General features: G+C 39.0%; 1 protein-coding gene across 1 annotated transcript in view; it reads right to left on the bottom strand.

Annotated features, from left to right (window-relative positions):
* The window catches only part of LOC137224294 (uncharacterized), a 480,626-nt gene that overhangs the window by 384,434 nt on the left and 73,424 nt on the right, over positions 1 to 22,768 (bottom strand). Inside the window, exons 3-4 of the mRNA XM_067737162.1 lie at positions 14,541 to 14,779; positions 13,877 to 14,114 (exon numbers count right to left, since the gene is read on the bottom strand). Of these exons, the coding sequence (XP_067593263.1) occupies positions 13,877 to 14,114; positions 14,541 to 14,779 (477 nt within the window). The remainder of the gene's footprint in view (positions 1 to 13,876; positions 14,115 to 14,540; positions 14,780 to 22,768) is intronic.

Genomic DNA, 22,768 nt, shown 5'->3' with positions numbered 1-22,768 from the left:
AACAAACCAAAAAAAAGAATAAAGGCTGAACTAATATTGATTTCACAGATTGTAACAATAAAGGGGTTTTGACTTAAATTCTGAGATAAAAATTTTCTCAAGAGACACTCAAATTGGGATTAAAGAAATAGGAAAACTATCTGCTCCACGTGGTACCCCCAGAAATGGACTTAGCTCTGAGAAGTAAAGATTGCCATGCATTACTTACCCTTGTACAGCACTTAGTGAAGTTAATGTTTTGTTTTGTTTTCTAAGAATTCAATAAGCATTACCATGTCAAAAGCTTTCTACTACAAAACAGTCACTAGACTTTTTCAGAGATATTATCTCATGAAGTCCTCAAAAACACCTTTGGGGTGTTACTATCTTCCATTTTTAGACGAGGAGACCAAAGAATAATGAGTTTAAATAAATAGCCAAAGTTACACAATAGCAAATGGCAAAACCAGGATTCAGTATTTAAATTTTTCAACTTTTAAATCCAGATTCAGGCAGATATTTCCCAACTACTTATTATATAATTATGTAACAGGTAGAATTAGACAACTTACAGAGTTATAGACCTTTGCTTCATAATTTTAATTTTAAAATGAAACCAAATTTTAAATTAAGATGAATGGTAGCTTTTAGGAAAGGGGTTATGGGATAACCATATGGGATCTATTATCTTCTATACATAATTTTTATCCAGAGATTCGTATTGAGCATCACAGGCCAAGTAGAAGTTTTGGCACTAAATGCTGATTGAAATGTACTATTTTCCTTATTTTTACAGTCATTATAATTCTTCTTTCTTTCAAGAAAAGGGACAGACATTAAGGGGCTATTTCTCACAGCAGTTATTAAAAATCCCAGTTACTGTTTCATCACTCTCTGTAAATGGATCTATTGTCCTGCTCACCAGAAGGGCTACCATTGTAATGAGCCAGAGCTGTGTATTTTCACAGGCATCCAAGAATCAGAATGGTGATTACGACCAGGAAAGAAGTTCACATTAGAAATCATTTCTAATAGAATCCCAGAATTCTGAATTTATCCAAAATTATGTAACTTATTTAAAGATTCTTTTAATCTGTTCTGGGTTTTGTCCTCATGTAGACTATAAACCTCTATAAAAATAGTGTTCCTCTAATAAAATAGCCTTCCTTGAGTCTCTTACCAACTGCAGGACTGATTCTAAGGCACGGGGGTTGGTGGGGAGAGGCGGAACAAGGATCCTAGTCAAAGACTTACTTCCTCTAGCACTGTGAGCCAGGAGGGTTTTAACCATGTGTCTGAGACAGTCTATCACAGAGCTTCCATGATGGGAGCAGTGCTGCAATTCTTTATAGTTGACATAATATAGTACAAGAAATCTGTACCAAGCTGATCTCCCATGTACAACAGCTGTCCTCACGACTTGAATTTGAAAAAATGAAGAACAACATTCCTTGGCCACACAGTCCAGTGGCTTGAATCTTCCAGTTTTGTTGTTCTTTCCTTTTGTCTTGAAAGAGGTCTTGTCAAATCAGAATGAAAAGAATGTTTTAAGGCGTGAGAAAATTCAAATTTCCTATTTAAAGCCTGGAGTTCATTAGCAGGAGTATACTCACTTATTTCAAGGGTCACTGGGTTACGCAGAAGAGCCTATCTCTCTGCTACCCACGTCCCAAATCATTCACCTGAAAATGGGTTAGAAACACTCTCAAGTCTATTAGCTCTCTATGGGACATAATTCACCTTTGCTGTGCTTTATCTTGTGACCCTGTCAAGTGAAGGGCCCTGCTTTGATTGTGTACTATCCCTTTTTCCCTTGATTGTTTTTCAGTTAAGTAATTGTCTAAGCTTAATTGGTTGTAATGATTAAAACTTTGTTTATATTATACTGCAGTTTTCTTTTATCAATGATACTTAGGTTAACTATTTTATTATTTACTACCAAATATAGAAATTTTACCTGGAAGAAACAGTCATATTAATTAGACTCTTTTTATTGTACTATTTTTATTGCAGATGTATAAAGGTTAAAAATCTAAATTCTGGCAAATAAAAAAAATTGCCTGTTCTTGACCTTACAGAGTTAGACTAGAAACAAAGAGATTTTATAATATTATAATACTGAGAGGTAGAATGTAATGAGTATAGGCTTTGGAGACTAATAAACCTGGGTCTGGATTTCACATCAAGACTTATCAAGTTCTGGGACCTTTATGAACTTAAATTATCTCATCTTTAAAATGAAAATATTAATATCAACCATACACAGATTGCCTGAAGATCATAGATGATACATAAAAGTACAATATTTAATCTATTAGCTATTACTTGTTTTAGCTTTGCCCCTAACCAGCTGTCATCTTGAGAGAGCTACCTGTGCTTCAGGTTCCTTGGATAAATAGGAGAGTGGGGCTAGACAATTTCTACTTTTTCTGTCAAAACTCATTTTAATAAGTAAATCAGTTACTTACAGTCTGTGTTTGTTCTTTGTACAACTTTACATCAGCCAGAGTTTTTTCATGTTAAAATTTTCCAGGTAAGTAAAGATGACATTAGTTGGAATTTGGACAGTAATGTGAGGACAAGGTGAAAAAAACAAAATGGTTAGCAGGAAGTATTTCATATGGCATGCTGGAATAAGAACAGAGCAAAAGCAATCACATATAGAAAAGAAAACCATAGATTTGTGGTAAAATAATCTGTTTAAAGAACTTGTATTATGATTCCCTATCAGATTTAATGAGTGAACTTAGGAAAATCACTGGAAAAGTTTAATTGACCCGCTTAATCTCAACTTCATTGATCTATAGCAATAAGTACACCTGCCACCTACCTAGTTCTTAGAACTCCCATGAAAAAATAGGGAACTAAACACATTAAATATGATCATTTTTATACTTGTCAATTATTTCTGTTTACAACACATTCATAATATGTTTATCTGCCTTGCTGGAAAACAATTTTAAAAAATGACCCCTAAGCTTTATCTCTCATCAATAATAGTAGATTTTATTTTTTAATTTCTTTTTACTTTGATACAGTTGTACTAACTTTCTAAATATATTTAATAAAAGCAACTTTATTAAGCCATAAACCATGTCTAATAATTCAAACCAAAAAGACGGGACGAGGGGAAGATGGCGGAAGAGTAAGACGCGGAGATCACCTTCCTCCCCACAGATATACCAGAAATACATCTACACGTGGAACAACTCCTACAGAACACCTACTGAATGCTGGCAGAAGACCTCAGACCTACCAAAAGGCAAGAAACTCCCCACGTACCTGGGTAGGGAAAAAGAAAAAAAGAATAAACAGAGACAAAAGGATAGGGACGGTACCTGCACCAGTGGGAGGGAGCTGTGAAGGAGGAAAGGTTTCCACACACTAGGAAGCCCCTTCGCGGGCAGAGACTGCGGGTGGCAGAAGGGGAAAGCTTCGGAGTCGCAGAGGAGAGCGCAGCAACAGGGGTGCGGAGGGCAAAGGGGAGAGGTTCCCGCACAGAGGATCGGTGGCGACCGGCACTTACCAGCTCGAGAGGCTTGTCTGCTCACCCACCAGGGCGGGCGGGGCTGGGAGCTGAGGCTCGGGCTTCGGTCGAATCCCAGGGAGAGGACTGGGGTTGGCGGCGTGAACACAGCCTGCAGTGGGTTAGTGCTCCACGGCTAACCGGTAAGGAGTCCGGGGAAAACTCTGGACCTGCTGAAGAGGCAAGAGACTTTCTTCCCTCTTTGTTTCCTGGTGCGCGAGGAGAGGGGATTAAGAGCGCCGCTTAAAGGAGCTCCAGAGACGGGTGCGAGCCGCAGCTAAAAGCGCGGACCCCAGAGACGGGCATAAGACACTAAGGCTGCTGCTGCCGCCACCAAGAAGCCTGTGTGCGAGCACAGGTCACTATCCACACCCCCTTCCGGGGAACCTGTGCAGCCCGCCACTGCCAGGGTCCTGGGATCCAGGGACAACTTCCCCGGGAGAACGCACGGCGCACCTCAGGCTGGTGCAACGTCACGGTGGCCTCTGCCGCCGCAGGCTCACCCCGCACTCCGTACCCCTCCCTCCCCCCGGCCTGAATGAGCCAGAGTCCCCGAAGCAGCTGCTCCTTTAACCCCGTCCTGTCTGAGCGAAGAACAGACGCCCTCCAGCGACCTACGTGCAGAGGCGGGGCCAAATCCAAAGCTGAGCCCCTGGGAGCTGTGAGAACAAAGAAGAGAAAGGGAAATCTCTCACAGCAGCCTCAGAAGCAGCGAATTAAAGCTCCACAATCAACTTGATGTACCCTGCATCTGTGGAATATATGAATAGACAACGAATCATCCCAAACTGAGGAGGTGGACTTTGAGAGCAAGATTTATGAGTTTTTCCCCTTTTCCTCTTTTTGTGAGTGTGTATGTGTATGCTTCTGTGTGAGATCTTGTCTGTATAGCTTTGCTTCCACCATGTGTCCTAGCGTTCTATCTGTCTGGTTTTTTTTTGTTTTAATTTTTTTCTTTATAATTATTTTTTATTTTAATAAATTTATTTTATTTTATCTTACTTTATTTTCTTCTTTCTTTCTTTCTTTCTTTCTTTCTTTCTTTCTTTCCTTCCTTCCATCCTTCCTTCCTTCCTTCCTTCCCTCCTTTAGACAACGAATCATCCCAAATTGAGGAGGTGGACTTTGAGAGCAAGATTTATGATTTTTTCCTCTTTTCCTCTTTTTGTGAGTATGTATGTGTATGCTTCTGTGTGAGATTTTGTCTTTATAGCTTTGCTTCAACCATTTGTCCTAGGGTTCTATCCGTCCATTTTTTTTCTTAATAATTACTTCTTATTTTAATAACTTTATTTTACTTTATCTTACTTTATTTTACTTTATCTTCTTTCTTTCTTTCTTTCTTCCCTTCCTTCCCTCCTTCCTTCTTCCCTCCCTCCCTCCTTTCTTTCTTTTTTTCTTCTTCAACTAATTCTTTCTTTCTACTTTTTCTCCCTTTTATTCTGAGCTGTGTGGATGAAAGGCTTCTGGGGCTGCAGCCAAGAGTCAGTGCTGTGCCTCTGAGGTGGGAGAGCCAACTTCAGGACGCTGGTCCACAAGAGACCTCCCAGCTCCACATAATACCAAATGGCGAAAACCTCCCACAGATCTCCATCTCAGCACCAGCACCCAGCTTCACTCAACGACCAGCAAGCTACAGTGCTGGACACCCTATGCCAAACAACTAGCAAGACAGGAACACAACCCCACCCATTAGCAGAGAGGCTGCCTAAAATCACAATAAGTCCACAGACACCCCAAAACACACCACCAGATGTGGACCTGCCAACCAGAAAGACAAGATCCAGCCTCATCCACTAGAACACAGGCTCTACTTCCTCCACCAGGAAGCCTACACAACCCACTGAACCAACCTTAGCCACTGGGGACAGACACCAAAAACAACGGGAACTACGAACCTTCAGCCTGCAAAAAGGAGACCCCAAACACAATAAGATAAGCAAAATGAGAAGACAGAAAAACAAACAGCAGATGAAGGAGCAAGATAAAAACCCACCAGACCTAACAAATGAAGAAGAAATAGGCAGTCTACCTGGAAAAGAAGTCAGAATAATGATAGTAAAGATGATCCAAAATCTTGGAAATAGAATAGACAAAATGCAAGAAACATTTAACAAGGACCTAGAAGAACTAAAGATGAAATAAGCAACGATGAACAACACAATAAATGAAATTTAAAATACTCTAGATGGGATGAATAGCAGAATAACTGAGGCAGAAGAATGGACAAGTGACCTGGAAGATAAAATATTGGAAATAACTACTGCAGAGCTGAATAAAGAAAAAAGAATGAAAAGAACTGAGGACAGTCTCAGAGACCTCTGGGACAACATTAAGCACACCAACATTCGAATTATAGGGGTTCCAGAAGAAGAAGAGAAAAAGAAAAGGACTGAAAAAATATTTGAAGAGATTATAGTTGAAAACTTCCCTAATATGGGCAAGGAAATAGTTGATCAAGTCCAGGAAGCACAGAGTCCCATACAGGATAAATCCAAGGAGAAATACGCCAAGACACATATTAATCAAACTGTCAAAATTAAATACAAAGAAAACATATTAAAAGCAGCAAGGGAAAAACAACAAATAACACACAGGGGAATCCCCATAAGGTTAACAGCTGATCTTTCAGCAGAAACTCTGCAAGCCAGAAGGGACTGACAGGAAATATTTAAAGTGATGAAGGAGAAAAACCTGCAACCAAGTTTACTCTACCCAGCAAGGATCTCATTCAGATTTGATGGAGAAATTAAAACCTTCACAGACAAGCAAAAGCTGAGAGAGTTCAGCACCACCAAACCAGCTTTACAACAAATGCTAAAGGAACTTCTCTAGGCAAGAAACACAAGAGAAGGAAAAGACCTACAATATCGAACCCAAAACAATTAAGAAAATGGGAATAGGAACATACATATCGAAAATTACCTTAAATGTAAATGGACTAAATGCTCCCACCAAAAGACACAGATTGGCTGAATGGATAAAAAAACAAGACCCATATATAGGCTGTCTACAAGAGACCCACCTCAGACCTAGTGGCACATACAGACTGAAAGTTAGGGAATGGAAGTTAGGGAATGGAAAAAGATATTCCATGCAAATGGAAACCAAAAGAAAGCTGGAGTAGCACTTCTCATATCAGACAAAATAGACTTTAAAATAAAGACTGTTAGAAGAGACAAAGAAGGACACTACATAATGATCAAGGGATCGATCCAAGAAGAAGATATAACAATTGTAAATATTTATGCACCCACCATAGGAGCACCTCAATACATAAGGCAAATACTAACAGCCATAAAAGGGGAATTTGACAGTAACACATTCATAGTATGGGACTTTAACACCCCACTTTCACCAATGGACAGATCATCCAAAATGAAAATAAATAAGGAAACACAAGCTTTAAATGATACATTAAACAAAATGGACTTAATTGATATTTATAGCACATTCCATCCAAAAACAACAGAATACACATTTTTCTCAAGTGCCCATGGAACATTCTCCAAGATAGATCATATCTTGGGTTACGAATAAACCCTTGGTAAATTTCAGAAAATTGAAATTGTATCAAGTATCTTTTCTGACCACAGCGCTATGAGACTACATATCAATTACAGGAAAAGATCTGTAAAAAATACAAACACGTGGAAGCTAAACAATACACTACTTAATAATGAAGTAATCACTGAAGAAATCAAAGAGGAAATCAAAAAATACCTAGAAACAAATGACAATGGAGACACTCCGACCCAAAACCTATGGGATGCAGCAAAAGCAGTTCTAAGAGGGTAGTTTATAGCAATACAATCCTATCTTAAGAAACAGGAAACATCTCAAATAAACAACCTAACCTTGCACCTAAAGCAATTAGAGAAAAAAGAACAAAAAAAACCCCGAAGTTAGCAAAAGGAAAGAAATCATAAAAATCAGATCAGAAATAAATGAAAAAGAAATGAAGGAAACGATAGCAAAGATCAATAAAACTAAAACCTGGTTCTTTGAGAAGATAAACAAAATTGATAAACCATTAGCCAGACTCATCAAGAAAAAAAGGGAGAAGACTCAAATCAATAGAATTAGAAATGAAAAAGGAGAAGTAAGAACTGACACTGCAGAAATACAAAAGATCATGAGAGATTACAACTAGCAACTCTATGCCAATAAAATGGACAACCTGGAAGAAATGGACAAATTCTTAGAAGTGCACAACGTGCCAAGACTGAATCAGGAAGAAATAGAAAATATGAACAAACCGATCACAAGCACTGAAATTGAAACTGGGATTAAAAATTCCAACAAACAAAAGTCCAGGACCAGATGGCTTCACAGGCGAATTCTATCAAGCATTTAGAGAAGAGCTATCACCTATCCTTCTCAGACTCTTCCAAAATATAGCAGAGGGAGGAACACTCCCAAACTCATTCTACGAGGCCATCATCACCTTGATACCAAAACCAGACAAGGATGCCACAAAGAAAGAAAACTATAGGCCCATATCACTGATGAACACAGATGTAAAACTCCTCAACAAAATACTAGCAGACAGAATCCAACAGCACATTAAAAGGATCATACACCATGATCAAGTGGGGTTTATTCCAGGAATGCAAGGATTCTTCAATATACGTAAATCAATCAACGTGATACACCATATTAACAAATTGAAGGAGAAAAACCATATGATCATCTCAATAGATGCAGAGAAAGCTTTTGACGAAATTCAACACCCATTTATGATAAAAACCCTGCAGAAAGTAGGCATAGAGGGAACTTTCCTCAACATAATAAAGGCCATATATGACAAACCCACAGCCAACATTGTCCTCAATGGTGAAAAACTGAAAGCATTTCCACTGAGATCAGGACCAAGACAAGGTTGCCCACTCTAACCACTCTTATTCAACATAGTTTTGGAAGTTTTAGCCACAGCCATCAGAGAAGAAAAGGAAATCAAAGGAATCCTAATCGAAAAAGAAAAAGTAAAGCTGTCACTGTTTGCAGATGACATGATACTATACATAGAGAATCCTAAAGAGGCTACCAGAAAACTACTACAGGTAATCAATGAATTAGGTAAAGTAGCAGGATACAAAAGTAATGCACAGAAATCTCTGGCATTCCTATACACTAATGATGAAAAAACTGAAAGTGAAATCAAGAAAACACTCCCATTTACCAGTGCAACATAAAGAATAAAATATCTAGGAATAGACCTACCTAAGGAGACAAAAGACCTGTCTGCAGAAAATTATAAGACATCGATGAAAGAAATTAAAGATGATACAAATAGATGGAGAGATATACCATGTTCTTGGACTGGAAGAATCAACATTGTGAAAATGACTCTACTACCCAAAGCAATCTATAGATTCAATCCAATCCCTATCAAACTATCACTGGTAATTTTCACAGAACTAGAACAAAAAATTTCACAATTTGTATGGAAACACAAAAGACCCCGAATAGCGAAAGCAATCTTGAGAACGAAAAACGGATCTGGAGGAATCAGGCTCCCTGACTTCAGACTATACTACAAAGCTACAGTAATCAAGACAGTATGGTACTGGCACAAAAACAGAAATATAGATCAATGGAACAGGATAGAAAGCCCAGAGATAAACCCACGCACATATGGTCACCTTATCTTTGATAAAGGAGGCAGGAATGTACAGTGGAGAAAGGACAGCCTCTTCAATAAGTGGTGCTGGGAAAACTGGACAGATACATGTAAAAGTATGAGATTAGATCACTCCCTAATACCATACACAAAAATAAGCTCAAAATGGATTAAAGACCTAAATGTAAGGCCAGAAACTATCAAACTCTTAGAGGAAAACATAGGCAGAACACTCTATGACATAAATCACAGCAAGATCCTTTTTGACCCACCTCCTAGAGAAATGGAAATAAAAACAAAAATAAACAAATGGGACCTAATGAAACTTCAAAGCTTTTGCACAGCAAAGGAAACCATAAACAAGACCAAAAGACAACCCTCAGAATGGGAGAAAATATTTGCAAACAAAGCAACTGGCAAAGGATTAATCTCCAAAATTTATAAGCAGCTCTTGCAGCTCAATAACAAAAAAACAAACAACCCAATCCAGAAATGGGCAGAAGACCTAAATAGACATTTCTCCAAAATGGATATACAGACTGCCAACAAACAGATGAAAGAATGCTCAGCATCATTAATCATTAGAGAAATGCAAGTCAAAACTACAATGAGATATCATCTCATACCAGTCAGAATGGCCATCATCAAAAGATCTAGAAACAATAAATGCTGGAGAGGGTGTGGAGAAAAGGGAACACTCTTGCACTGCTGGTAGGAATGTGAATTGGTACAGCCACTATGGAGAACAGTATGGAGGTTCCTTAAAAAACTACAAATAGAACTACCATATGACCCAGCAATCCCACTACTGGGCATATACCCTGAGAAAACCATAATTCAAAAAGAGTCATGTATCAAAATGTTCATTGCAGCTCTATTTACAATAGCCAGGACATGGAAACAACCTAGTGTCCATCATCGGATGAATGGATAAAGAAGATGTGGCACATATATACAATGGAATATTACTCAGCCATAAAAAGAAACGAAAATTGAGCTATTTGTAATGAGGTGGATGGACCTAGAGTCTGTCATACAGAGTGAAGTAAGTCAGAAAGAGATAGACAAATACCATATGCTAGCACATATATATGGAATTTAAGAAAAAAAATGTCATGAAGAACCTAGGGGTAAGACAGGAATAAAGACACAGACCTACTAGAGAATGGACTTGAGGATATGGGGAGGGGGAAGGGTGAGCTGTGACAAAGAGAGAGAGAAGCATGGACATATGTACACTACCAAACGTAAGGTAGATAGCTAGTGGGAAGCAGCGGCATAGCACAGGCAGATCAGCTTGGTGCTTTGTGACCGCCTGGAGGGGTGGGATAGGGAGGGTGGAAGCGAGGGAGACGCAGAGGGAAGAGATATGGGAACATATGTATATGTATAACTGATTCACTTTGGTATAAAGCAGAAACTAACACACCATTGTAAAGCAATCATACTCCAATAAAGATATAAAGAAATAAAAATAAACACTTTATGTTAATTTTCTTTATGAGCAAAGGACTAAAATCCACAAGAAATTATTGGATCACTGCCTAACTCATTTTCTATTGCTATTTGTCTGCTACCTGTACTATCTTAATTCCTTTTGTTTGGTGCTTGTCAGAACCATCAGTGTGAGAATTTATTTGGGACCTTGACTTCTAGATCACTGTGGGCAAGTTTCCTCTCTTTTTGAAGACTGTACATGAGGAGATGGCATGGAGGAGTGAGTGGATACACAAGGCTCTTCACAAACATGAGAACCTGCAGAAACCATTTATGACTATCAACCCTTTTTCATCTAAGAAAATAGACTTTCTTTTATCCTCTAATCTTCCAAATGTGAATTACCCCTCTTTCCCTAAACTTTCTTTCTTTGGAAAGAGTTGAAGCTCCCATCTCTTCTCCCTGCCAGTATTTCATCAGTGTTGATAAAGCTGTAGAGAAAAAACCTCCTTGAGTCTTCCACCATCTGCAGACTTAGAAAACTGCTTGTGTTGCAGTGGAACATAAACCACAACTGGGAAAGAGCAAGACCTAGACACCAGCATCTGGAGTGGAAGACAAAAGACCAAGGCTATTATTGTACTGGGGGCTGGGGATGGAGATTTGGATTAATAAGTGATTTTTTTTTTTAGTTTGTTTAAAAAAATGTTCCATTATCTTTACAACAAGAATACATGTTTTGAAAGCCAGAAATTTTGGCTTCTTAACTATGGTCATTTGTTCTTGGGTAAAGAAGGTCATGGTTAATGCGCCCATTGCATCCTACATAACGTGAGGATAATAGCCACTGTCAAGGAAAACCGTGTGAACTTATTCATCTAATATGTATTAAATTTTAATCAATAAAAGAAGAAACCTGTAAAAAAAAAAAAGATAATGAAAAGACAAGCCGCAGAGTGGGAGAAAACATTTGTAAAAGACACATCTTGTTAGGATAAAGTGGCATCTTGCAAGCTTCTTACATGTGCAACTGGTTTAACTTATTTTGGTATGTAGTGTGAGGTACAGACTTTAGTTTTAAATGGGTGTGTAGTTTTCTAGGCATCAATTTTAAAGATTATACCTTGACTTTGTCACAATCAAACTTCCCAGACATACTTAGAACTATTTGTGGATATTCTTTTCTGTATAATTTGTATATGTGCTCATTCATGTAGTAATGCTACAATGTTTGAATTGTAGTGGCTTTATAGTTAAGTTATATAGCTGCCTGCTAATTAACAGATACTCAACTTCTAATAAAGTTTATTACTTGTAAAAAAAAAAAAGCAACACAAAATCTGAAACCAGAGAACATGTACTTCCTCATTTACAAATGCATCAGAAGAGAGGTGGACACCCTTTCTCCTGTTTGTGAGCAAGGGGTCAAGACACATGAGCAAAAGAGTTTCAAAACTAAGTGCTTATACAGATCTTTCCTTATCTGAAACCTGTCCTCTAAATTTGGAGTAAATAAACCTTATGTGAAAATCAGTATGGGAGACGGGTTGGAGATATGGCAAACTAGGCTCCAATTGATAGTTTTTCTATGATAAAACAGCTCATCCTGAAACATCTTATGATAAGAAACAATAACAGTACTAAAGTATTAATAGCAACACTAACATCTACCTTCCTTTGAGCCTTTAATAATAGGCTCTATGACTCAAGACTTTATGTACATTATGCCTTGCCTGTATTAAATTGAGAAAACATGCACATAAATATAGTTTGGATAATTTGAAATTCATGTAATAGCTTGCGCCCCATTTCCAACGGTCTATTAACTCTATTAAAACTCCATACTTTCTAAAACAAGAAATCAATGACTTTTTAAAAAAAATAAAGGTTTCAAAGCATGACTGATTTAGAAATGGGCCCCATTTTACTCCAGGCACTGAGTATGACATTTAGCAAAATTCCTAATTCTAATTTGAAATCGTCAACACACCATAACACAAAAGACTTCTTCAAGGTCAATTTCTACCAATTACCTCCAAGGGAGTCTTAAGGATCTTTGCCACTGCTCTTGCAACTCATTCTATTCCCTTTCCAACTACATTCCCTCAACAGTACAAAGCCCTGTTCCAGGAGAGAAAAGAACAAAACAAACATATTGGTCATCTTCTCTAATTCCAATATAGTAACCATCAAGGTCAGTCTTAAGGAAGCAAGAAAATATACAACTTCCTTCCTATGCAGATCCTTTACACACTTATTGATATTTCTACTTTTATTTATTAATCTTATATGAGTTGGGAAACTGGGACAAGTAGGAAATAACAATAGGTAATTAAAGTTACAGAGAAACTCTCAAACTCTTCTTAAACCTACTCCCTCCTCCTAGGAGGGTATAAGGTTAATTTAAACTCTTATTTTCTACCCTGGGAAGAGGATTAACCCAGCATACCAGAACAAGGGGGAAGTGAAATGATCTAGAACTTTTTTTTAAAGTACTTATTGTATTTGGGATTCTCAGAAGAACTCAGGATTCTGTGAGAGTCTGGCTAAAGAATGCCAAGGAAGGAGCATTACCTAGTGTGACTATGTTTTCAATACAGAGAGAACACCGCAGGCACACTTCAGAAGCCAGGTATCTTACTAACAAGTAAGAAAAAGAAAATGAAACAATGCTTAGAGATGGGAGAGTAATTGTGGCATCATGTGAAAGAACAGTAATAACCACCACCCGCTGATTTGGCATAGCCAAATCAAGTAGAAAGTAGCAGAATTTCAACGAAGTACTGAAAATGAAGAATGCAAAATGAATCTCCAGCTAAAGGTTAAAAAGAAAAAATGAGAGGAGCTGGGCATAAGAAATCTCTACTTGGTGATAGATATCAGGAGACATTACTCAAAATGATGAAACTGTACAACTTCCATCCTCAGGGAAGTTAGTGAAAATTAAGCCAACTAAATACATGAGTGAAATATGCATGAATTTGGGAACCACTGCTCCAGAGTGAATCCTACTTCAGTCTAATGGGAGGAAGTAAGAAGCAATCCCACTCCTGGGCACGGTATTAAAAGCCTCAAAGTTACTTTCCTTTTACTACCTCTTTAGGCTTGAGGATCTCAACTTAAAAGCAGCTCTTTTAGACAGACAAGAGCTCAACTAACAGGAACAATGACACAGAGAAAACTATTAAACTAAACACAAGGGAAACCTAAATTAATTTCAACTGGCTACAGACTCTACAGACTTCAGTGAGGCTGTACTTTGTTTTTGCCTAGAACCCTCAGCAGACCAGGTCTCAGAGCCTTAGCATCACCTCCTGTCTCAGCTTGCCTGGTGCCCTCTCCTCCAGGAGATTTCCTCTTCCTAGACCTTGAGAACGTCTGGCAGACACAGCTTAAAAAGCAACGAAGACAGAGTGGTGGTGATGCCAAGGATGTCACTGCAGGAGAAGAGGGCCTGAGCTCCTGGGACACTGAGAGCTCACAGGGCTGGATCTGACATTCCTGAGGCATCATACAGGTACCTTCATCCTGCTGGCTCTGTAATCTGTTCTGCAAGTAGAAGAAAACGTTTAAAAGCCCTCAATGCAAACGCACTATACAGAAAGAACCTGACCTTCAGAACCAGTTCTTTCATACCCTATCTGCGCCCAAGGATCCTAGTTTGTTTCTCAAGTTCCTTATCCCCAGCTCCTCCCACCCCAGGTGAAGAGTTGTCGTTATTTTCCCTTCTGGAGTAACGCAGGATCCCCCATGGAAACTGCATGCTGAGGTTGGCAGAGGCACCATCAGCCTGGATCACTGAATGCCTTTGTGGTACCCACGTCCTCTTCCTTCAGCCTCCATCCTGGAACCACTTGGAATTGTTATTTGGGAAAGAAATACATTTTTAGAGTATTGAGCCATTATACGTTTGGGTATATGCTTGGAGTGTGTGTGGCAAGCCCAGAATTTTTCTACCCCATGCCTCATCCCTACCTCATTGGGAAGGTCAGGATCACTTTCCTTGGCACTGAGTAGGGTCATCTTTTTACCTACCACCTCATCTTCTTCACTTTGTGGTGGTAACAAAGGCGTTGGAAGAATGTCAGGGCAGTGGGTCTCCACTTTCCTCTTCCTCTTTCTCATTCTCTTTGTCCTTATGACCTTTCTAAGATGTCTATGTTTTTTTGGAAGTGGATCTAGCTTTCTCTTCTGGACTGGAGGCCTGACAGGATCTTATGAAACATCACCCACATGTCTTCCAGATGTCCCCTCCCATGGCTCTGATGATAATTCCAAACTTCTCTTCAGAGGGTCATTCTCCCATGGGTGGAATCTATCCTCTGTATCTTGAGTATCTGGTGATATGCTCAAGTCATCAGCGACACGGTTTGGGATGCAGACTGGAGATTCCCAACCTCTCTCATCTAGGGTTTTTTTTTGACCCACTATGCTGACCCCAGCCATCTTTGCAGAAACAAGGAGCTCACAACAAAAGGACCAACAGTCAGATGCTAATGGAAGTAGTTAGTTCCCTGACTCCAATGATTTACCCTCAGCTATCGTAGACAAACAGCTGTACTGATCTCAGATTTCCCCTCTGGACTTATCTAAAGGAGTTCAATGGCCTTCAGAAATAGAGTCCTCAGGTTGTTCTTCTTGGCCTGGGAGATCTCAGATTCCCTAAAAGGAGAGAGCAAGTCACTGAAGTAATTGCTCCATGGACAGTGGAGTTCCTCCTGGTCACACAAAATCCATGATTTAATAAGACTCGGCCAAACCTAGCATAAATTCCTAGGCAGAAACTTGCCAAATTTCCAGAGCAGTATTCTCCATGTATATCAGAATCACCTGGGGTACTTTTTGAAAAAGCAGATTTCTGGGACATACCCCAGACCTACATTCAGAATCTCTAAAGCTGGGTTCCAGGAATTTACATTTTTTCCCAGTAACTTAAGTGATTTTCCTGCACTATAAAATTTGAAAACTACTACCTTAGAGGGACACTAAATCCAGTATTCTATGGAGTCATAGAGATGACTATTCTTTAAAAACATTCCACTTTTCCCCTATAGGTTTTCCCTAATCATCTCAGCCCATAATGATTTCTCTCCTCTGAACACCTTTAATAATAATCACTAAATTTGGAATGTTATCCTTTATTATTTTCTATTATAATTTAACTTCTGAACATTGTAACTATGTCTCTAACCAGATTATAAGCTTCTCAAGGGCAGGGAGTCTCTTAGACTTGTTAGTTTTCTACAGAGGCTTGCCAGGTGCCTAATGAATCGAATAAGTGAATGAAAACATGAATAGGTTTATATCCCAGTGTACAGTGATTGTATTAGATGAGGCTTTTCTGTGGGAAGAGCTATAGTGTAACAGAATGCTAAGAAGGACATGGGCCCTGGGGAAAAACCTAATCCAATTCCTAAAGTTTACAGATGGGGAAGCTGAGACTCAAGTAAGATAATGACCTGCGTAATGCTGAGCTTGGAGTCTTTTTTCCATAAAGGACCTAATAGTAAATATTTTAGGCTCTGTGGCGCATATGGCCCTGTTACAAATATTCATCTCTGCTATAGCACGAAAGCACCCACAGTCAATACGTAAACAGATAATCATGACTGTGTTCCAATAAAATTTTATTTACAAAAACAGGTGGTAGGCCAGATTAGGCAGCAGGCTGTAGCCTGCCAACCCCTGGCCTAAAGTCATACAGCTAGTCAGCAGCATAGCTGGGATTAGAAATCAAGTCATCTAACTCCCAGCAAGTGCTCTTTCCATAAAAGACTAGAAGACTATAGAAAGAGAAAGGCCTTCTTCAATTAAAGCAGGACTTTAAAGTAGGAAAAGATCAAAATATGTCTGGGTATGTAGTATTTCTAAGATGGTCTCTTATGACCCTTTACACAAACAACTAGTAGCTAAATTCTGAAACTGGGTCACTTTTCAAACGAATCCATCAGTTGGGAAGTGAGAGGAGTACACTGAATATCTTCTATCACACCTGCCTAGAAAAGCATACTATTTGGTCCCTTTTTGACTGAGGAGAAAATCCTATAGAAAGATAATGGAAAATACTTTCATTATTCATTTCTTGAAATTATTGTGGCCTGATGAATATAGTTCCACAGTCCAGTGATCAAAAGCTTCAAGTAACTACCAGAGAAACATGGAAGCAAAGATAGGAGAGGTTATCTAAGGAGCTAAAACATCACTTTCTAAACCAAGATGCTTTTTAATAATGAAAATGACCCTAGTATTAAAGAGTAAGTTGTCCAGAATCTTGAGGTTATTTTTATATTCTGGACTTTCTGAGAACTGTGAGCTCCACCCAAATTCTGTTCTATTTTTATTTCTACCCCTAATGTGTTCCTCCTTTCATTCCTTTGCCTTCACAAAGTATATACTCAACCAATATATGCTGACTGATGGATTAATGGATGGATGAGTAAACGTATGAATGAATGAACCAAGTGCTTTTAGAAAGTTCCTTGCATTATAGCTGTAAAGAATAAAGCAGTGTTGGTACATTCTGCAAGAGGTCATTCAGTACTTTTTATGTTACCCTTCAGTAAAGCTAACAGTGCCTTCACATGGTAAATGTCAATAAAAGTTTCATGAATGAATTAATGCATCTAGTGTAAGCCACTTAGATTACATGTCAAGTCCAAAGAATACTGCTTATCACAAAAGATGGTATTTAAGGACAGAATTTATTTACTAGTATATTAACATAGGATTCTTTGTAATTAACTTTAGTTCCACACTCTTAGGAAAGTTTGTAAAATCTTTGAGAGACAAAAATGTTCCATGGAATAAATGAGAGAATGTAGGCTCAAGTTCTATCTATCTGCTGTATCAGAAGCAACTATGGAGACAGCAACTATAGAAGCAGCAGCCAGAGCAGCCCCCAAAGAGGTGAGGATAGAACTAAAAAAGAGAAGTCAGCTGGGCAAAGAGTCCAAAAGTCAACTTGACGTCTCCACTGCCTTGAAATCGCCCTGAGTCAAACCCTCACCATGCCTCAACCATACTTTGACAAGGCTCTACTCCCTCTAATTCACCCTCCACAAAAGAGCTAGAATAATCTTTCTAAAATAAATCTGATCATGTCTCTCTCCTATTTAAAGCTCTGCTGCTCCCTATTCCCCCAGAAAGATACAGGTCCTCTGTGATCTGACTCTACATCACCTGTCCAACTTCAGGTCCACCAGTCACCCTCAGGTATCTTCTGCTACTGTGAAAACGTAACATTTGCCATTTCCTGAGAGCACTATACTTCTTTAGACGCTTTTCATTTTGCCTGCAGTGCCCCTTCCCCTCTTTGCTACCTGGCCTAGTGACAGTATCACCTCTTCTAGGAAGACTTAGCTGACTTCCTCAGGCAGAAAAAAACTGAATTGATTCAGGTAACATTCTGTGTCTACAAAAATCAACCCACTGGATTATAATAACCTGTTTAGATATCTGTCCCCTTCACTAGGCTCGGCGCTTCCTGAGGGCAGGAAGTCTTGCTTGTCACTTCATCCCTAGTGTCTTCAAGGTTCTTGGCACCTGGAAGGTGTTCAGTGTTTGTGGACTTCAAAATGCAGGTCTTTACAGGCTGCCTCCCAGAGCCTGGGCTCTACAGTTCCATTCTCCCCTCTCTCTGAACGAATTGAAGTTTGGGGTACAAAACTGAGCAGTGTCGGCCAGGGCTCAGCTGTAAATCCAGCTACCAATCTGGAGCCTGTGATGTCAGTAGCTGGCTTCACTCAGGAAAAAAAAAAGAGCTACTCAGGGAGTGGTTAGCCCTACTCAGCACAACTCTAGACTAGCAGCATGCTCCTACCCACTTCCCCCCTAGAATCACAAGGAATGCTACCCAGGGAGGCCCTATAGTTATTCAGATCCCTGGGTCCCTGCAGGCCCATTTCCCTCCCACCCCTACCACACTTTTTCATCTTCCTCATAGAGTGTCAGCACACCCTGGCCATCCTTACATCCCCACCCTGCTTCATGCCAGGCCTCCCCCAAATCTCAGTGATCCCTGGACAGCCAATTTTTACCCAGAATCTGCTATTTCATTCCCATAGGACACATACACAATTTCAGGCCCTGACTCTCCCTTTTGATGCTCCAACCTGAGGAACCTCTCCACAAGAGCTAGATGTGCTCATATGCAGGGATGCTGTTCAACCCCACCCCCAGAGGGCATTTGCCTGACAAGATGCGAAAGAGATTTGTACCACATGAATGTCACTCAATCTCAAGTCCATGATTCCTCTGAATTTCACAAATCAAAAATTATTTGGATATATAATACACATGAATTCACATGTCACAGTATGAACCCCTTTGTCTCCATAAACCTATTGCACTTCAAAATTCTCTGTGATTGATTTTTCCTCATTTCACATATTACATGAAGCAAAGCTGAGAGTATTAAAGCCCTTGGATGAATTTGCTGTCTAAGCAGACTCAAAGCCAATTTAGAAGTTCTAAAACAACAAATTCGTGGCCACTGAACTTCTGGCTGGTCCTGCAGAAGAGATTAGAAAAAGATTCACTAATCATTATTGACAGTGAAGTGACTATCCCTCTTTAAAAATGGGAAAGAAATGATTGGCATGAGCCAACTTTGCTTCTCAGTGACTCTCCAGAGAATTAAATAACTGAAGCATTGGGCAACGATTTTCTTTGAAGATAACCTTTCATATTAAATAAAAGGCTGAAGAGCTAATCTTAAAGGGAAGGAAAATGAATAATCTGAGGGCAACTACTCATTCCTGAGTATACAGTTACAAAGGGACTAAAATATGATAGTAAACATTATAGAATGTAGCATTACAACTTAAGTATATTTTCATTTTCAGGGTAATATTTAATGAGAGCCTACTATGAATCAGACATTGGGAAAGTCACTCTTTGATATGGTTACCAAAAAGCATACACTGATAAACATAAGTCAGTTGTTTTTTAACGTTAGCAGGCATGAAAATTACATGGAGGGCTTTTAAAACAGAATGCTGAGCCCCATCCCTAGTGGTTCTGATTCAGTAGCTCTGTATGAACAAATGAGAACATATACTTCCAACAAGTTCCTAGGTGATGCTGCTGGTCTGGACACTGCACTTTGAGAACCACTGAATTAAATAATCTCAGGTGTAAAATGAGACACACTGACTCGTAATAAGCTAAAAAAGGGAGGGGTCACTCCTAACCACTCATTATGACTAATGAAGACATATAGACTCTGAAAAGATTATTTGCTGGGTTGAATCCTCCAGCCAGGCTGCCTTCCCACCCACATTTTGAACTTTTAGAGGGATATGGCCAGAAGGCACTATGCTTGAAATGTGGATACTGGGTTTGCCAACAGGTCTTTTCTCTCCATGAGCACCTCTGTCCCCCTACAACTCTGCTTCCAGTTTCAACCTCAGACTAGTTACAAGCTTCAGAATGTGAACATCAAAAGAGCGAACAATTAAAAAGCTAGGAATGCACATATAAAGTAGTCATGAAAGCTTTATTTTTCTAAGGAAAATAATTGAGTATTATCCTTCTATTAAGTTCTTGCTCTTTTCTAAAATTTCATCATCTCATTTTAAAACTTTACCCCTCTAGGCTGAAAATCAATGCAGAAAAAGAGACGTGTGACCTTTGATTTAGCCTAGTAAAACAGTAACAAATAACACACTCAGTGGGTGGTTAAATCTGATAATATTTTGTGCTGAATTTTCTGTAGTAATTCAATTAAAAATCCTACGGCCAGCCAACAGAAAGCATACAAATCACCAAAGTTTTATAGAACTGCATATTTAGTCTTAAAACGTATTAAGCTTATATTAATGTAGTGTCTTTATTTATTAACCTAAATAATTCAAGTAGAGTTTCTCCCTAATATAATTTAGGATAACCATTTATATTTGTGCTGTTTAAAAGCTTCAGCTGGCTCACATCATTATGGTGCTTAAAATTCCAATTGAAGAGGGAGAAATACTAACCAGAAAGAGAGTACATTACAAAAGCTGTATTAATATGACCACCACAATATTTCTTAAATATAAACCACCACCTGTTTCTTAAAGGTTCTGGGGAACTAATTCATGCTGGCTCTTCTAAGTCCTCCTTCAAGCAGCAGGACCCCTGGAAAAGGAACACTGCCACACAAAGCAAGCTGAAGCCATTCAGGATCACCGAGTCGTCTGGTCACATCTAGTCCTGCCAGGGTTCCTAGCCAAAGAGTCAATGATCCTGGGCTGTCTTCATGCCTTCTCTAATGACAGCCTTGGAGCATTCCAGAAAACTTTAGCACTTCCTTTTCTTAACTATAAATTGCACATAACTCTTCCAAATTCTTAGTCTATAATTTCTCATAAAACTCTTTGAGATCCTCTGGTGAAGATAAATAGCAAAGAATTATTGGACTTTAAATTGTTATCCTTCAATGTTATATGCACTGGATCATAATTCTATGGCTTTGGTTCCCCCATAAAATGAAACCACGAAGCCATTCTTTTCATTTCAAGCTTAGCAGCACACAGGCCCATGGGTGAAGCAATATAAACACTCTTGAGTAATTTCTCAAAACCAAATCTCTTCTGCAGAAACAGACTTGCAACTCAATGGTGTAAAATCCTCCTGTGAAGTTTGTAGATCTCAGGCCGCCCAAGTAGAATGGTGAGAATGATGTTCCTGTGTTAAGGTGGGACAGGCCTGGGAACTGTCTGGAATTACAGAACTTAGGTGCAGTCAGTCCCAGCTCCACCACTCTGTTGCCCTAGATAAGTTACCAAGTTAGGTGATTGTCTTGGGGGAGAAAAGTGAGACCTCAGGTTTACAGAATTCGTTTTTGACCTCAGGTGCATAGAATTAATTTAATCAAAATTGCTGGTTCATGACACACTCTCATCATTGCTCCACACATGGCTTTTTTTTTTTTACTTATTGTCTTAAGTGTTCAGTTTCAACATATATACTCTTAGGTATATACCTAAGAAAAGGCTATGCAAAATGTGCACTAGAAATATGCATATGAATGTTCACAGAGGAACTACTTACAATACAAAAAGTTTGAAAAAATCTAAACGTCCATTGTTAGGATAATGTGGTAGAGTCTCACAATGGAATAGTAAACAATAGTCAGGTAAGGAAGCTACAGCTACCTACGACAATATGGAGTCATCTGATGTTTCTGTTTTGCCATCTTAAATGGAGACAACAATAACACTTAACTTTTTCTGAGGACTAAGCAGATATTGTATGTAAAAACCCTCGGAAAATTGTAACTAGTAAACGTTAGTTATTTTCCTCCCACATTCTCTATTACTTCCCTGGTTATGCAAAAATAACCTGGAGACGTCTTAGTGAAGAACAGGAAAGCAGAGGATAATCCAGAGGATACAAATTTGGACCTCACTGCAGGGAAGCACATCTCTAATCCAGCAATCATGTTGTGTGTGGAGTCAGGTAAATTAATTAACCTCTCTAAACCTCAGTTTTCTCTCATGTGAAGTGGAAACAAAATTAGTACCTAATTAAGGGGGCTTTAATGAGGTAATTCAAGTGTCCATCATACTGCCTGATCCAACATAAGTATTCACATAATTGATAACTATCATATGAACAGGGATCCTTTATACATTTGTCAAGTGAATGGAGTTGCTTGGCCCTGCCCTTTCTCACCGTTTACTCTCTCAAGGCGTGCGCACAGGCGCACACACACACAGCCACACTCAGGCACAAATAGATTTTCTTTGCTTTTGCCTGTTCGATGACTCTTCACATTTAGTTTAGGATTGAGGGCAATAGATAAGCATAATAATTAGGCCCAGGGTTTCTCCCATGGACAATAGGACAGAAATAGGCACAATTTCAATAGATCATATCACTCTTAAATATAAAGTTATTCTCGGAAGAATTTTGCTCAGAATGTCCATTAAAAGCAAGGTTCATTTGCATTTTATTATTTAAAAGACCTGCAAATAGGTAAAGGCAACCATTTTCACAATCCACATAGAATAATAAAAAAGTGTGGAAATAATTCTTTAAGTGTAACACAACCTAATTGGAGTAAAAATGATTAAACTACAGTATTTGAAACATAAACATTTTAAAGGGCATATTTTACATTTGTTGAATTTGTTAAGCTCAGCCTGGGCAGGTCATAGTGGAAGAATCTGGGACCTGAAACTAAACCTGCCACCAGGGAGGATGGCCCAGCTGCAGGTGCT

This window comes from Pseudorca crassidens, chromosome 5 (assembly GCF_039906515.1).
Source record: "Pseudorca crassidens isolate mPseCra1 chromosome 5, mPseCra1.hap1, whole genome shotgun sequence".
NCBI lineage: Eukaryota > Metazoa > Chordata > Mammalia > Artiodactyla > Delphinidae > Pseudorca > Pseudorca crassidens.
This window is presented reverse-complemented; position numbering and strand designations above follow the sequence as displayed.